General features: G+C 42.6%; 1 protein-coding gene across 6 annotated transcripts in view; it reads left to right on the top strand.

The window, feature by feature from the left end:
- Positions 1-18,083, top strand: part of numbl (NUMB like endocytic adaptor protein) — a 109,140-nt gene that overhangs the window by 36,606 nt on the left and 54,451 nt on the right. For 3 of the 6 annotated variants that reach the window (XM_054734691.2, XM_054734693.2, XM_054734692.2), the window contains exon 1: positions 453-609. The exons of 1 other annotated variant lie outside the window; for it this stretch is intronic. In XM_054734691.2, the coding sequence (XP_054590666.2) occupies positions 569-609 (41 nt within the window). In that variant the 5' untranslated portion in view covers positions 453-568. Of the gene's footprint in view, positions 1-452; positions 610-18,083 lie in introns of those variants that run through there. 2 more of the 6 variants (XM_054734697.2, XM_054734696.2) reach the window with 1 other exon arrangement.

Raw genomic sequence — 18,083 nt, 5'->3', positions numbered from 1 at the left:
CCAGTACATTCATGGCAGATAAAGAAATGGGATGTCAGCATCTGTCATGAATTCTTTAACCACCCTCTTCTTTCCTCGTCCACTCTGACTCTGGTTTTGTCCGCCCACTCCCAGGATCTGGATCAGTGATTTGTCTGTATTTAGAGCAGCTGTGAGCGCTCATGCATGTATCTGTTTGTGTTAACCAGACTGTTACGTGCGCCAGCCCGTGGGCTGTTCTCTGTGTTTGGGTGCATCTCTGAATGAGTGTTTGTGAATGTATCAGGACTCCTATTTCCAAGTTAATCCCCTAGGAAGAGGTGTGGTTCTCTCTCTCTCTCTCTCTCTCTCTCTCTCTCTCTCTCTCTCTCTCTCTCTCTCTCTCTCTCTCTCTCTCTCTCTCTCTTTCTCTCTCTCTCTCTCTCTCACTCACTCTCTCTCCAGCTCTTCACTCCCTCCCAGTACCATCACATGCTCACTCTCCCCTCTCCATCCTGTCTCTGTGCTGTTATTGTCGTGGCTGTTACTCTGAGGCAGAGCTCACCGTTTTTCTGTCATCTCTGCATCGTCTCTCATCTGCGGCGGTTCCATGAGCTCTTGGAACGAGATGGGGGAGGCCATCGAACTCAGGTGAGCCTGGCTGAGAGTGGGGAGGGGAGGCATATGCCTGTTGTAGAAGAATCACAGACATGTGTTTGTGTTTGCACGGATGTGCACCTGTTTCTAAGTGGGTCAGTTGTTGCCGTAGCGATCAGCTCTTTGGACTACTTTCCTGAGCCTCGTTTTTTCTTCTGCCTGTAACAATGACCCTAATCCAGTCCGGGGTGGGGTGGGGGTGTGTGTCCAATTTCTGTCAAGGCTAACAAGACATCTGAGACTTTTGTAGTAATGATAGTAGTGTTTTTTCCCCTTTCCTTTTGGTTTGTTGCTATTTTTATTGAGATGTACGCCTTGGTGACGTTTTCACTCTCTGCCAAATTGATAATAGATTTAGCCTGTATCGACAGGGCTCATAACAGTTAATAGGCTTAGCAGATGCACCAGACCCCATGTCCATATGGGGCAGATTAATGCTGCTAAACTGATTATTTCCCCTTTTTTGTTCAGCGCTGGATACCAGCTGTGTGTGTGTGTGTGTGTGTGTGTCTGCGTGCGTGTGTGTGTGTGTGTGTGTGTGTGTGTGTGTGTGTGTGTGTGTATGCGCTTGTTACAAGGTGTCAGTCAAATTTTTTGGCACCCATGTGACAGGCTCTGCTGCAGAGATGTTGGCCTGGTTTCAACATACTTGATATATTTGAATCTATAAAGAATTGTTGGTTTTAAGATTCTTAGCTTCAAACACAAACCGTTAAAACACCCCAGAACATAATTAGTTAGTTTAAACGAGTTGACTCCTTTTAATTATTTAAATCATCATATTGCTCGAAGTACAGGGCGAGGAGGAGGATTAGCAACCATTTTTCATTCAGACTTATTAATCAGTCCCTTACCAATTAATAGCTACAGTTCTTTTGAACATCTTATTCTTAGTTTTCTTAATCCAGATTGCAAAACTGTAAAACCACTCTTGTTTGTAGTTTTATATCGTCCACCAGGCCCTTACTCTGAGTTTTTGGATCAAATCTCTGATTTTTTTTATCTGATTTGGTGCTAAATACTGATAAGGCCATTATAGTGGGGGATTTTAATATTCATGTGGACATTGAAAATGATAGCCTCATTGTAGCCTTTAGTAATATCTTAGACTCAATTGGTTTTACCCAAAGAATACATAGCTCCACCCACTCCTGCCATCATACATTAGACCTTGTGCTGACTTATGGCATAGAGTGTGAGGAAATAACGATCTTTCCACATAATCCAGTCCTCTCGGACCACTTTCTGATAACCTTTGAGGTTTTATAACTGAGTTCTCGAGACATGAAAGTAAATTTCACTATAGGCGGTCTCTATCTGACAACGCAGTTGCATCTTTTAAATCAACTGTTCCATCTTTACTGTCCTCAGCATCTCAGAGGAACGTAGCAGAGGGCAATATTTTCATTTCTAGCCCCTCACAAATTGATGCCTTAGTTCATCATTTTAATTCCTCTTTACGTGTGGCATTAGATGATGTTGCCCCTTTAAAAAAAAGAAGGTAATTAGGGACAGGAAGTTGGCTCTCTGGTTTATTTCTCATTTACAAGCTTTAAAACAAAACTCTAGAAAATTGGAGAGAACATGGCGCTCTACGCACCATGAGGAGGCCTACCTATCCTGGAAAAATAGTCTTGTGCTTTATAAAAATAAGCTTTGACAAACTAGAACTGCTTATTTCTCAGCGTTAATTGAGGAGAATAAGCATAATCCTAAATTTCTTTTCAGTACAGTTGCTAAACTTACACAGAATCATAGCTCTGAACCATCTATTCCCTTAGCCCTCAGCAGCAATGACTTCATGGGAATTTTTACAAGTAAAGTTAATTCTATTAGAAACAAAATCTTTAGCATCCTCCCTAATGCGATTTCTTCTTCCTCAGTAAGTGAGGCAGCATCAGAGGTAACTGTAGAACCTCATCTGTGCTTGAACCGTTTTGATCCAATTGAGCTTTCAGAGTTATCAAAAATATTAGCTTCATCTAAACTTTCCACTTGCATTTTGGATCCAATCCCAACCAAATTATTTAAAGATGCATTTCTTTTGTTTACTGCCCCCATTCTAGATATAATCAATCTATCCTTAGTAAATGGATACGTACCACAGGATTTTAAGGTTGCTGTAATCAAACCTTTACTTAAGAAGTCTTCTCTGGTTCCAGATGACCCAATATCTAACCTTCCATTTTTATCCAAAGTCCTGGAGAAAATAGTGGCCATCCAAGTATGTGAGCACTTAAACACTTGGTTCTTGCTCATCCCTCGTGAGGGTGAGCGTCCTGAGAAAAAGGGAAGATGGCGCCGTCCACGGCCTGCCGTCTGCTCTCCCGATTGTTGTTTTTGCTTTTTATTTTCCTGTGTTGCTCTTTGGTGGATAGTAGCTCAAATTTTCGAGATGATCGGCTCCTTCTTCTTGAACTTCAGCATAAACTTGGATTTGCCTATCACCGCTGTTCGGATCTAAGACGGTCCTTCGCCCCGCTGTTTACGACGGTCCCAGCTCTGCTGCTTCGCTCTCCCCGCCCGGCGTGGCTACCAAGGAAACGCCGCAGACATGGTAAATGTGGGGGTTCCAAAGTGCGGCTCAGAGCCTCCTCCGGCCGTTCGTGCATGGGATGTAAACCTCACCTGTCACCAGAGTTCATACATGGAGATCATCGGACCTTCCGCATTCCATCGCTCTGTCGAAGATTCTCTGGGGAATCCGGTCGCCGGAATGCCTCAACCACCAACCCGTGGATGCACCGGGGCGTCAACCAAGCTAACCTTTGCTATCCTACAGTGGCCCTAGCGGCCCAGTCACCCCGGTCAGCTTATTCGAGTCTTCCACCGATCTTCAGGGTAGCTCTCCTAAACCCTCATTTTAAGGGATTATTTTTTCCAGCATGAGGTGACATTATTCTGCATGAACGAGACCTGGGTTCTTCCTGGTGAGTCAGCTGCTCTGTCAGAGCTCTGTTCTTCAGACTATCAGGTTCTGAACGAGCCCAGGCTCACTGGTCATGGTGGTGGATTACTAACCCTGTTCAGATCCTCTTTCCATCCTAAAAGACTTATTATACCGGTGACTCCAACCAGCTTTGAATTTATGGCTTTTGAGGTGGACTTTAGTATTCCACTGCTTTTTATTCTCTGCTATCGCCCACTTAAGTACAATTCAAACTTTTTATCTGAATTTTCGGATCTTTTAACAGACTTTCTTCCAAAATATGACCGTGGGATTATTCTTGGTGATTTTAATATACATGTTTGCTGCCCTGACAAACCTCTTGTTGGTGGCTTTTAGACATTTTAGATTGTTTTGGTCTCCAGCAACAGGTCCATGTCACCCACCCATTCAGGATCACACATTTTAGACTTGGTTTTGTCATTTGGGATCTGTATCTCTGATCTGATTGTTGACTCTGCATGTATCTCTGATCATTCTCCTATTATTTTTAATATCTGTGGCTTGACACCTCCATCCACTAGGCAACATAATCAATGCCTTACAAGAATAATTTCCCCTTTCACCTCCAATCTATTAGCATCTAGCCTAGCTGCGACTCTATCCACTTCTCAACCTGATTCCACCTGTGTAGGAGTTGAGCAACTGCTGACCTCTTTCAACTCTACCCGCTCAACTGTTTTAAATGCAGTCGCTCCTCTAAGATCCAGGCATAAAAAAACTGTGGCAGACCCTTGGCTCAATGAGGAGACTCGTGCCCTAAGACGCCAATGTAGGGTCTGCGAACGCCGGTGGTGGAAGGACAAGCTGCAAATCTCCTACCATTTATTCAAGGATTATTTGACCCGCTATCAGAAAGCTGTCTGCACAGCTAGAAACAGATATTTTGCAAATATAATCACTAGGCATAAAAACGACCAGAAGAAACTGTACAGTGCCCTCACCTCTGTACTATCCCTTAGAGAATCTCCCAACTCTTCTCCCTCTACAGGGGCTCTTTGCAATGAGTTTCAAAACTTTTTCCTGCATAAAATCCAGGAAATTAGAACCGGTTTCTCTTACTCAGACGGGGTTACCTGTGTGGAACCTCTCTGTCCACCCTCATTCTCTTGCTTTGCTCATGTGACAGTCTCTTTCCTGGTTGATCTAATCTTGTCTATGAAGTCCTCAGGCTCTCCAGAGGACAGCCTTCCTCCAAGACTGCTGCGCGATGTCCTTCCAGCGGTGGCCCCTGCTGTTTTGGATATTGTCAATTCCAGCTTCTCCTCTGGTGTGTTTCCAGCTGCTTTTAAAAATGCAGTTATTCAGCCGCTATTGAAGAAACCAATACCAGTCTGACTGTGCCAATTATCGCCCAATCTCAAAACTTCCATTCATCTCAAAAGTAGTTGAGAAACTGGCTCTCACGCAGCTTACTTCTCACCTAGATGACAATGGGCTTCTTGACCCATTCCAATCAGGTTTTAGACGCAATTACAGCACAGAGTCTGCACACATTAGGGTACTCAATGACATCTTGATTCGGACTGACTCTGGCTCCCATGTGCTGTTACTCTTACTCGACCTGACTGCAGCATTCGACACTGTAGACCTCACCATCCTACTTCACAGACTCGAATTTTGGGTGGGTGTGACGTACCGCCCTCAAATGGTTTAAGTCGTACCTTAATGGTCGGTGTTTTAGTGTTCATGTTAGAGACTGCTCTTCTCCCAATGTCCCACTTCCATGGGGAGTACCACAGGGCTCCATCCTGGGTCCTCTCCTCTTTTCAATTTACACACTACCACTTGGTAAGATTTTAGCAAGTCTCGGGTTTAACTACCACTTTTATGCAGATGATTGCCAGATCTACCTTCAAATCAACCAATAGCACTCATTTTCTATAATGTCAGAATGCCTCTCCCAGGTCAGATCCTGGCTTTCTCAAAACTGCCTACGGTTAAATGACAGCAAATCAGATGCCATACTTTTTTGCCCCACTAACATGAATGGTGCTTTAGATGTCTCAACTCTCCACTCAATCTCAAATCATGTGCCACTAGCCTAGGTGTGAAACTGGACTCTGACCTTTCAATGTCTTCACAAGTTGACGCTACTGTCAAGTCCTGCTTTTTCCAACTCCGCCGCATCACTCGTCTTAAGTCAATCCTCAAACGCCCGGATCTTGAGTCAGTCATTCATGCTTTTATTACTTCACGTCTGGATTACGCAAATTCTGTCCTGATTGGGATTAATGCTTCAGCCTTAAGCAAATTGCAGAAGGTTCAAAATGCTGCGGCCAGATTTTTAATCAACACCGACAGACGCATGCACATCACACCCATCCTCGCAGATTTACACTGGCTCCCAGTCAAATTTAGGATTAACTTCAAGGTCTTGTTATATGTTTACAAGGCTTTGTACTGCCCATCCCCATCCTATCTGACAGACCTGCTGACCCCATATGTTCCCACCCGTGCCCTTCGGTCAGCATATCATCTGCTGCTTGTTGTTCCGAAGGTTCGGTACAAATCACGGGGGAGCGTGTCTTCTCTTATGCAGCCCCAAAACTCTGGAACTCTCTGCCCCTCCGTGTGTGTCTGGCTCCCTCTGTTAGCAGTTTCGTCGGCCGTGAAATCACACTTTTTTAGCATTGCCTTCCCTCCGTGACACCTTTCATGACAATCTAGCACTGGATTTGAGTTTTTAATTCCATTTTTATGATTTAGTCACTCACTTTTGGCACCTCGCACCATCTGGTATTTTATTTCATTTCATTTGTGCCATTTCAAATGTTTTTATCATTCGTCGCATTATTTTATTTTATAGTGCTGTTAACTGTTCTCCTATTTTATTGTTTTTAGTAGGAATTTTTATCTCCGACTATTTGTGCTTTGTTTTTATGTATTTTGCCTGTTCTTATTGTGTTTTTGGTCAAGCATTTGGATTTTTGTGTACAGCACTTTGGTTAGCTGCCATGCTATTTTCAAATGGTGCTTTATAAATAAATATGGTATGGTATGGTATGGTATGGTATGGTATGGTATGGTATAGTATGGTATGGTATGGTATGGTATGGTAGTGAGAGTTACAAATGATATTCTCATGGCCTCAGATAAGAATCTTGTGTCTGTTCTAGTCTTGTTAGATCTCAGTGCTACATTTGACACAGTAGATCACAATGTTCTTGTAGAAAGGCTTGAACATGTTGTAGGGATCAAAGGTACAGCGTTGGGCTGGTTTAAATCCTACCTGTCTGATAGATTTCATTTTGTAAATGTACTTGACAAATCTTCCTCATACTCCAGGGTTACTTGTGGAGTACCACAGGGTTCAGTGCTTGGACCAATTCTTTTTACTATATATATGCTCCCAATTGGTAAAATCATTAGACAGCATGGGATAAACTTCCACTGTTATGCTGATGATACTCAGTTATATTTATCCATTAACCCTGATGAACCTAATCGGTTAGTTAGATTGCAGGCCTGAAAACACAAAAAATTGGATGACTCAAAACTTTCTGCTTTTAACAGACCTGACAGGTCTGTAAAGGTAAACTAATTAAATTTACTCTGACTAAATGGAAGATTTATGGCTCAAAACTGAAGGATTTTTTTAAACTGAATTTTCAGAGTAGGAGATAATAGAGGATTATTTGTACAGCTGAGTGATCATGGAGATGTCAGGTGTATTATCTATTTATTTTTTTAGGAGTGCACCACTTCACTTTTGCCAAGGGATAAGCTATCAACCATGTTCATGTAGGCAGGTTTTGTCAGAGCGGGTGAGGGCAGAGCTTTGTTGAAACAATCCGTTTCAGTTCTGGGTATAAATTCAGGCTGATGAAAACAATCCTTATTAAGATAAACAACATCTCAATAGTGCAAACAGGAATACTTTATCATATTGTCTACTTTTGCTCTCAAATGTTTAAAACAGCATGATCTAGAGCAGCGGTTCCCAACCTTTTTTGGCTCGTGCCCCCTGAGCCGTTTTCTTGTACCATGAGTACCCCTGTAGTCGGACAGACGTAGACGATTGTAGAACGTACAACTGATTACTAAATGAAAATAATTTCCTGAAATATCCTTAATGTTGAACCACGTCTAACTTTTCAGGTGAATTTTTTAACTTTAACAATCCTCATGCAGCATTCAGTTGGTGGGCTTAATAAAAGCTGGTTTATTATTAATTTGGGTAGGAATGGGCATATGGCCTAAAACTATATCACTATATTTTATTTTCTTCCATTTATTCATGTCAAAATTACAGTTTTTTACATTCTAACATACCAGATGAATTTCAGCAGAACAACATCTTCTAAAATTACTGAAGAACATTTTATGTTCAAAACATATTTAAATATAAACCTTTCAAGTAGTTTTTATGTTGTCACTGGAGATGTCAGAAATTTTGGAAGTCTGTGTGTTTATTGTGTTTAAAAGAGCGGCATTAAGGGATTTAGTGTTAACGAGCATTTAATGCAGAGACGCCTTTACTGTCTCCAGAATTATTTACTGAGGACGTTTTTCTGTTCAACACCACCCCCCCGAAACCCAGACTAGGTCCGTATAACCAACATTACTGATCAAGTACATCTGAACCCACGCGCTCCGCGCTGCAGCAGCAGCAGCAGCAGCCTCTGGTCCAACACTTACTCAGCTGGAAAAATTTAGTGCACAGTCGCAGTTGGCCCAAATAGATGAATGATAATACGATGTCGACCATATATTACTGTGCATTATTTTATTTGCATATTTATCAAGAATAACACATCCCAACCCAATGTTTTTTATTTATTTATTTATTTTAACGGGAGACTGTTGTCATCATCTGGGTAATGGAATATGAATTTTTCTGCTTGCCCCCTGTAATGCTCTCACGGACCACTAGGGGTACGTGGACCCCTGATCTAGAGCCTTTAGGCTAATTAAAGTCTAAATAATATCCAGACTTTTAAAAACGTTTACAATATTTATTGGTGAACATCAACATTAAAACGATCTATTACATACGTAACTACATAACAATAAAATTATGCAAATGAACTAACGTGTCATCTGCGGTACTTCTGCCCTCCACTAGTGGCTGTGATTCAGTAGAGCTATGATCTGAGGAAAGCACCATGCTTGTTATAGAGGTAGAGGTCTTTGAGGGTTTTACAGGGTTAAGACTTTGTCTCATTGGGTAGCAAACTGCACTCATGAGGAAGTTTCAAAATGCCCTACAATCTTTATAAATGGCATCACTGTTACGTTTTTAAATGAATGTGCTGCAAAAAAGAGCAAATCGCAATAAAGCAACAAGGTTTAGAGGTTTGGAAGATCACTCCATTCTTTACTCAGAGCAAATGCCAGGCCCTGGGATTGTGTGGAAATCATCTCCAGATTTTAGTGAGCTGAGTAGGAGGGGTGCATTCGCTCCCATTCCCTCTCCTATACAACACTTCCTCTCTCTTCTGAGTCATTTTCTCTCCTCTCATGATTAGATAACCGCGGAAGCCGCCTCTCGTGTGTGGAGCAAAAAGGAAAGAGAAGAAACCCGAGGAGTGAGAATGGTGCGACTGCAGTGATGAGTGAAACAAGGACAAAAAGCAGCCTGTCCGCCTGACAGAGGAGGGACGTGACAGTACAGTCTGACGTTTAACGTGTGTGTGTGTGTGTGTGTGTGTGTGTGTGTGTGTGTGTGTGTGTGTGTGTGTGTGTGTGTGTGTGAGGGGGAGAGAGGGGGGAGAGAGAAACCTCAAGGTAAAGTGTGTTCATTGTGGTAGAAATCTGAATTTCCTCCCCTTGAGGAGGGAGCAGGAGATAAGAAGTGACTGGATTTCCTCGCCTTCTAAAATTAGCTAAGAGTAAACAAAAAGAGATGAGGAGGGAGGAGACAAATCCATGTATCATCCATTCTTTGTATTTTCGATTGAAAAAAAAATTGTCTTCTTGTTCTTTTTTATAAACGGATTATAACCTATCTGAGATCCCCATCATGGTTGTACGGATGTAAGATTATAGAGTTTACACAGACGTGAAAATCCCCTTGTTAGGAAGACACGAAGTCCCTCGGGTCAGGTGAGCTTTCTATGTAGAAAGAATTATTTTCTGACTTCAAAGGTACGGATTCATAATCTGCTTCTGTGGCAGCACGCTGACACAAGCTTCCTCTGCATCGGGAGCGAGCACTGACCAGAAGGCGCGGATCCGGCGGATTGAAAATCTCTTCGTCGATGACACAGTCGCATGCATGACCAGGGTCCGAAATTAACACTCGCCACTCGCCAAATGCGAGTAAATTGCTCCATTTGGCGAGTAAATTTTTGAGCTCTACCTGCCACCTGGCGAGTAAATGTTTGCACCAAATTAGTTATGTTTATCAGTCATCTTCCATGGATGTCTGATACTCCTCCCGCCTGCATGCAGCGTACACAAACGTACGCGAAACGTGAGCGCCGCGTCCAACGTCATTTCCACCTATCCCATTCAATCAGTTTATCAAGTTAGCAGTTAGCTTTGTGTTAAAACTAGCGGTGAAATGTGGCGGTTTTTAACTGGAGTCAGCCAGCCTTCCAAAGGAAAACTCGTCGAACTGGAAGAAAAACCACCAGGACCAGTGGTAACCAGAAGATTTTGTGAAAAGTGGCGAACTGGAGGTGGCGGAGTCGTGAGACAGGCTACGTTATGATGGCCACGTAGCGTTGCTGCGTTTCACAGACAACTGTCCCTCGACATTCTTCAAATATCCAAAAAATGCCCGTACTTCCGACTTTGTCTTCTTTGAGGGATAATAAATGTCCCGAGTGTTGCCATCTCCTCCTGCCATTATTTCAGCTTTAGCTTAAAGAACAGATCCTTTTGGAAAGTTTTGGTCGTAAACAACAAAGTGCGCATGTGCCGCCGGCAACTTCTAGCAGATGATACGGTGGCTGGTAAGGGTCGTCGCGCCTACACCGCAGCCGCGGTAATCCACCGAGATAATATATATATATATATATATATATATATATATATATATATATATATATATATTTTTTTTTTTTTAAACAACACTGTTATTATTTATTGTCAACTTTTTTACCGGGGTTTACTGCTACACCGGTTACCGTGACAACCCTAGCCCTGACACACTTTTAGATGTTCTCATGGTGCAGCTGTGTTCTCCAGAGATCAAGGACTAGGACCCAAATGAGGCTGTAATGCTTTGGCACAAAGACGGTGTCAGAAGCAGGAGGCCAGACTTCATGGACAGAGAAAACAAGGAGTCTGACTAGATTTCAATGAAAGAGTTCATAAAAACATCTCTAAAAATAAATAAATAAATAGTAAAAACGACAAAAGAGTTGTTTTCCTTATTAATTGATGTTTTAATTATTTTGTCACTGTTTGGAATCAACATAATATAGAATTACATGCTTTAGGTAGATTTAAATCATTTATAATTTTGGCCGGTAAAAAATATGCTTGGCCGGTAGATTTTCATCATCTACCAGCCAACTTGGCCGGTGAGTAAAAAAATTAATTTCAGACCCTGTGCGTGATTAAACATGTAGACTCCCTTGTCTCTGTTCATGGTTCTGAAGCAGAAACTGCAATACAGAAATCAGCTGTAACAGACCACTGCACAAGGGAGAATCATACAATGGTCTGGACAAAACAAGGATTATAAAACGAAGAACAACAATATAAAAGATGGATTAAGGAAGCCGTAGAAAACATAAGAGGTGGGCACGGAAATATGAACAGGAACGCTAGAGTTTACACGCATAGGACTGTGTCATCGACGAGGAGAGCACGGGCAGCAGAGGGCGACACCGTCCTCTGCTGCCCGCAGATAAACAGAGAAGGAAGTGACATCACCAACATCGTCACGGCTCTGAGAATGGCTACAGGAAGTAGCTAATAAGTTAGCTAACAACGTAAAGAAAAAGTTGTTTTTCTGTGTTTAAAAAGAACCAAGAAAAGGCAAGTTGAAAAAAGATGATGATGAGTATGAATGTGCAGAAGATGAAGAAGGAAGCTGTCTACTTCCTCTGCTCTGACATAAACAGATGCAACATTCCAAATGTCTTACCCCTGCCACCTTCATTATAAAGTCCTGGCAAAGTTAGCAGGATGAAAAAAAAATCACTCAGCATTTTGCAAGTGGAAGATTTTGTCACATGACTTGTACACATGCAAAAAAAAAAGTTAGCTTACGTTAGCTACTGCTAACTGCTTGCTATTTAGCTTGCCGTGTGTCCTAAACCACCACACAGAGTCACGAGTGGAACGAGTGACATAAAAGGGTAAAGCCGCTATCACCTTCTGAAAACATTTCTTTTACTGGTTAAATGTTGGTGTTTGCTAGCTGACAGTCAGGTAGACATCTGAAGATGAGGCGTGTTCACAGCTAAAGTGACTGGATAGCACCTGGATAAAACATAACGCTTTCTGTTGTCACCCAGAGTCGGAACAAAAAGTAACGACGCCCATCTTTCAGTTTTAGTTCACAAAATAAAAACTGAATTCTACGTCTAGTTAGCCGGAATCCAGGCGCTGTGGAGTGAATTTGCGTCTTCCTACCCAGTTTGCAGTCCTGATTCAGGGTCACATTGTGTCAGGGATACTCGCATCGGTACGACACCTGTTGACAAAAATGACAAATTAAATATTAAAATCAAATTCAGTCCTGCGGCCATTTTTCATCATTTTGATCTGCGACTAAAACAGAAAATACGAAAACACAACTTTTTTTATCTGTTTATTAAACAAATAACAAAAAATCGAATCCGTTTTTTCTTTATTTTTTGTTTTCAATCAGAAATAGAGAGAACAAATTATACACAGATTATTAGGCAGAAACACCAGAACAATACCAAAGCATCCAGCCTGACCAAGTCACTTGATGTTTTATGACAGCAGCTCAAGAGAGTCTGAGGAGGGACAGCAGCAAATGTGTGAGTGTGTGTGTGTGGGCTGATGTTGTGTTGAAAGGTGTGTTGTTTACTTATCAGATAACGTCTGAAGCCTGTGATAACTGGTCCAAACATTTAGGCGATGTAAAGTTGCCACCAACAACACACCTGGGTTGTTTTATCATTTTTTTGTTTGCTTCATCTCTCCTCCTCGCTGAAGATGAAGACGTGTTAAACATGCAGCTGTCCTGTCGGAGGTTTCATAAGCTCCAAGGACAGACACGGATTTGGATACTAGAGTTAATCTGCCTCATCCACACACTGCTAGGAACTCGTGTGTGTGTGTGTGTGTGTGTGTGTGTGTGTGTGTGTGTGTGTGTGTGTGTGTGTGTGTGTGTGTGTGTGCTGATACACACACCTCTGCAGTTTGCTCTGCATCCTCCATAAAGCTTACATAACACAACATGAAGAAATGAAGAGGAAGTAGATCATTTTGATTACAGGATGTGTTCTCAGACTCCCGGCTCCAACAGACCGACGCCCTGACTGGGCCGGTTGACCTATGGGATCACCAGAACTTTAGATGAAAATTTTCAGCTCTTTTCTATGGATCTGGAACACTGAGGCTAGGACTGATCGTGTGTATTAGGTGATGTGAATGTAAGGTGAGATAGACAGACGAGGATGTCAGGAAATCTTATTTCGCTCTGATGGAGTTGACTGGAGACCTGCACAGCTTCCTGGATTCACCCATCCTCTCTGCGCTGATATTGCATTAATAATAATAATAATAATAATAGTAATATAAATATATTAATAATAGTAATAATAATAATATAAAAAAAATAATAATAATAGTAATACTACTACTACTACTACTGTAATAGTAGTAATATAATAATAATAATAATAATAATATAATAAATATAATAATAATAGTAATAATAATAATATAATAATAAAAATAATAATAATAGTAATACTACTACTACTACTGTAATAGTAGTAATATCATAATAATAATATAATAATAAAATTAATAATAATATAATAATGAAAATAATATAGTAATAATAATATTATAATAATAGTAATAATAATATAATAAAAATAAAAATAGTAATATAGTAATAATAATAATAATACAAATTGTAATATATTAATACTAATAATAATAATTATTATTATAAATTAATAATAATATAATAGTAATAAAAATAATAGTAATAATAATAACTTAATAATAGTTATAATAATAATAATAATAGTACTACTACTACTACTACTACTACTTCTACTACTAATAATAATACATTTATTATTTCTGACCGGACGTAGCGATCGGCCACCCACTGAGACTGGGAGTGAGCTGCAGACAGTTAAATCCTCTTTTCCTGTGGAACAGCTGTAGCCACTGCTTCAGTTTTAGAGCTTCAGTGTAAAACACTGCAGCATGTAAACATGCATGTGTGTAAGTTAAAGAGGAAGTAAGCACGATGACCACCAGCTAACACGCTTTCCTACTCTATCGCACACTGATGATAATTATGTTTCTTTCATGGCTCACCCTCACAAACCTCCTGGAAGACCATGTTGCAGGAGACGGCTGGAGGGCGGGGTGTTGTTGGGTCTCCCAGAGTCCACCTAGTGTTCTGATAAAAACACAGTAACATGTAAAACATCTCTGGTTTAAAGAGTCAGACGGCTCAGTTTTACAGTGTAGAACATGATGTTAAGAGAATGTTTTCTACCTGAAGACAGAAGCGATTAGTGCTCTTATCTCAGCCGGAGATAACTGTAAGCGTGTTTGCAGATTTCCCCCCTAATAATCAAATTAGCAGCCAAAAATGGCTTTGCTGTCTGGTTTTCTCACACAAATTAAGATGAATGACTTTTACTGGTCCCGATGAGCTGTTGGTGATGAAATCATTTTGCCAACAATAAGCAGTCTGTTTTTTAAATTGTGAAAAAGAAACCGAGTACCAAATCAAATGTTTGTGTCAACTTTATTCACACATTTCAAAGCACAAATAAGCTTTCCAAATCATGAGCCAGCTCGAAGGTGAGGGGTATGATAAAGGGCCTGTATGCTGTTTACAACCCCCCAAAGCGCTTCACAACACAATCAGTCATCCAGCCATTCACACACAGGCGGGGATGAGCTACGATGTAGCCACAGCTGCCCTGGAGACGAGGCCTGCTGAACACAAGCACCACTGGCACCTCCGACCACCACCAGCAGGCAAGGCAGGTTAAGTGTCTTGCCCAAGGACACAACGGCAGCCTTATCTGGTCAAAGCTGGGATCGAACCAGAACCTTCCAGTATCAGTATCAGCTATCAGCCAGTGTGAAGGACAAGCTTAGTTGCTGAAAAACCCTCACATTACATGGAGAGGAGCCAGTTGAGGTGGCTCGGGCATCTGGTCAGGATGCCTCCTGGACGCCTCCCTGGTGAGGGTTTCTGGGCACATCCAACCGGGAGGAGGCCTAAAGGTAGACCCAGGACACGGTGGAGGGACTATGTCTCTCACCTGGCCAGGGAACACCTTGGGATTCCCCCGGAGGAGCTGGCCCAAGTGGCTGGGGAGAGGGAAGTCTGGGTCTCTCGACTTTGGCTGCTGCCACGCGACCTGACTCCGGATAAGCGGATGAACATGAATGGATGGATCATGAAAAAAATCTAATTAACTTTTAACGTCATTTGAGACGAAGAGTTCTTCTCCAGACCAGTAAATCACTCTTCCAGCAACAAAGCCAAGTTTACATCTGTAAGAAGAGTCAGGACTGCCTTCTGCAGGTGTGTGTGTTACATGTGCTAGCGGGCCGCTGAAGAACCCTCACATTACAGTTACGGTGTAGTTGTAGTACGCAGAAACGTTTCCGCCCGGACCATTTTGAATGTGACACACTCTGAGTCTGATCGCTTTAGCATCCACTCCTACTAGACATGCTGAGGAAGTGTTTATTTGATTAGGATTTGAATCTTTTGTGTGTCCATATAACAGAGTTGGTGGATGCACAAAAATCTGGTTAATTTCCAGCTAATTGACCGTATGAGGTCAAAACTGTTTAAACATCCATGTTTTGATGGTTAGCCTCATGTCCCGCACCTACTTCTGCCACATGACTTAGAATGAATCAGAGAATGAATTAGCCTGTGCAGCACCTTTATTGGGATTTAAAATGACAGGTGAGGTTATTTGCTGCTGTCTGATTACAGGTATCAGGTATTGATGGTATCACAGTATCAGATTGTGTTCAATTTATTACCAATTTACCAGGTTAAAGTAAAAGTTGATCTTGTAGGCCACCAGCTGATGATGGCTGCACCATGTGGTGCCATGAGCGGTATTGACCAGGAGGACAATGTCAGAGCCAATAGTCCCAGCCTCATGATGACTAAACACATGGGGATCTGTCTGCATAAACGCCAATTCAATATGACCACTTTATCCTCCTCGCTCACAGAGAACCATGCGTCAGATGACGAACACACTCTAGCACGTACACACCCTAGGGGGTTTGCTGCTGTCTGGGTTATTCTGGTTTTACTTACTCAGGATCAGAAAGTGTTTAGCGCAGCTGAGGTTATGGGCTCCAGTAGAACTGGAACTACACACACACACACACACACACACACACACACACACACACACACACACACACACACACACACACACACACACACACACACACACACACACACACCATTTGTTTTCTCTGGGTGTTTGAAGGAGAAACAGGGAGGTTTTGAGTGGTGGTGTCAGTGTTCTTATGTAGGTCAAAGAGTGTCAGCTGGAGTCTGCAGGGCCCAGAAACTGGGTCAAACTGAGTTGTGTGTGTGTGTGTGTGTGTGTGTGTGTGTGTGTGTGTGTGTGTGTGTACTGATTCATGTGTAGTCTCATGTGTAGGTTGAGTGAACGCTGGCGCGTCTCGCTGCCGCTGCTCGCTGGCTAACAAACTTTTTGTATTTTTTTTCCTTCTTTTTCACCCTGGTCACATCCCTGTGTCGGTGAAAACTCATTTTCACCTACCTGCTCAGCTTGCGTTCTGGTTGCACATCACCACCTCCCTGCTCCACTCCATAATGTGGTCCAGCAGGATTTCTGTGTGCCTCGCACTGGCCTGGATCATCCTGTCGCTCATTCTTCTGTCCGTGGATGGCCTTCTCCAGTACTCGGCGGCGGAGCTCTTCAACCTCCGCTTTCGCTACTCCGGATCTCCACCACCAGCTCTGTGCCTCTTCCCCGACATCACCTTCCAGCCTCGCCGTCGGTATATCCATCGGGGGTCCCGGCGGAACCTCCATCTCGACGGCTCCAAAGGAATACCCTCCTTCTGGTCCACGACTAGCCGGCGGCTACCCAGGAATACCTGCCGAGCTGCCGACTCCAGCGTGTTAGCCCGGCTGGCTAGTCGGACTAATGCTCCTGTCGCCAGGGACTTCCGCACTGCTAATTTTGGTCTTCTCAACATTCGCTCCCTCTCTGGTAAAGGACATCTCCTCCAAGATACCATCAGTGACCATAAGCTAGACTTTCTTTGTCTGAACGAAACATGGCAACAACCCAGCGATTTCTCACAACTCAATGACTGTACTCCTCCCGGATTTGTTTACCTCTCCAAACCCCGTGGGTCGGGCCGCGGCGGTGGTCTCGCGATACTGTATCGCGAGACTTGGAAGGTCCTTCCCGTAAACCTTCCTCCTCTCACCACTCTGGAATGCCTCGCCTGTCAACTCTCCGGCCCGACCCCCACAATAATTGTCACTGTTTATCGTCCCCCCAAGTTCAGCCCTGAGTTTTTAAATGAACTCTCTGCTCTTTTATCCCATCTGTCCTCCCTTTCCCCAAATGTAATTTTACTTGGTGATTTTAATATTCATATGGACAATATGGCCCTCCCCCTCAGCAAAGACTTCTCCTCATCTTTGGACAGCCTCAGTTTTCATCAATATGCCAATTTTCCCACTCACATTAAAGGTCACACCCTGGATTTAATCTGCTGCTCCGGCCTGACCCCCTCCAACTGTACAGCTGACCCGCTCCCTTTCACGGACCACTTCCTCATCTCCTTTTCTGTTCCCCTCCGTCTCTCCATCATCAAGTCACCACGTATCATTTCTTTTCGTAATATTAAGGACATTGATCTAGCCTCCCTGTCCTCCAGTTTTGCCACCTTGACCCCTAATTTGTCCTCTACTCCCGATGATCTTGTCATTCAGTACAATAACGGTCTGGTTTCTATCCTTAATTCATTTGCTCCCATCAAATCCCGCTCTGTATATTTTACTCGGTCTGCTCCATGGTTCACCCCTGCCCTTCGCTCCTTGAAAGCTACCAACCGGAGGCTTGAAAGACTCTACAAGAAAACCGGTCTCACCATCCATAAAGACTTATATTCTGCTCAGATTTCTCTCTACAAGGACTCCATCTCCCATGCCAAATCTCAGTATTACTCCGGTCTCATCTCGTCCAACTCCAGCAACACTAAAACATTATTTTCCATCATGAACAGCATTTTTCAGCCTCCCGACTCCTTACCCATCCATCTTTACTCTTCAGAAACCTGTAACTCTCTCCTTCAGTTTTTTAATGATAAGGTCAATAGAATCCATCTCTCTTTACCTCATTCCTCCCCTCCCTCTCCTGAT

This window comes from Nothobranchius furzeri, chromosome 13 (genome assembly GCF_043380555.1).
Source record: "Nothobranchius furzeri strain GRZ-AD chromosome 13, NfurGRZ-RIMD1, whole genome shotgun sequence".
Classification (NCBI taxonomy): domain Eukaryota; kingdom Metazoa; phylum Chordata; class Actinopteri; order Cyprinodontiformes; family Nothobranchiidae; genus Nothobranchius; species Nothobranchius furzeri.
Note: the sequence above shows the minus strand (reverse complement) of the source record. Positions and strands in the feature narration are given on the sequence as shown.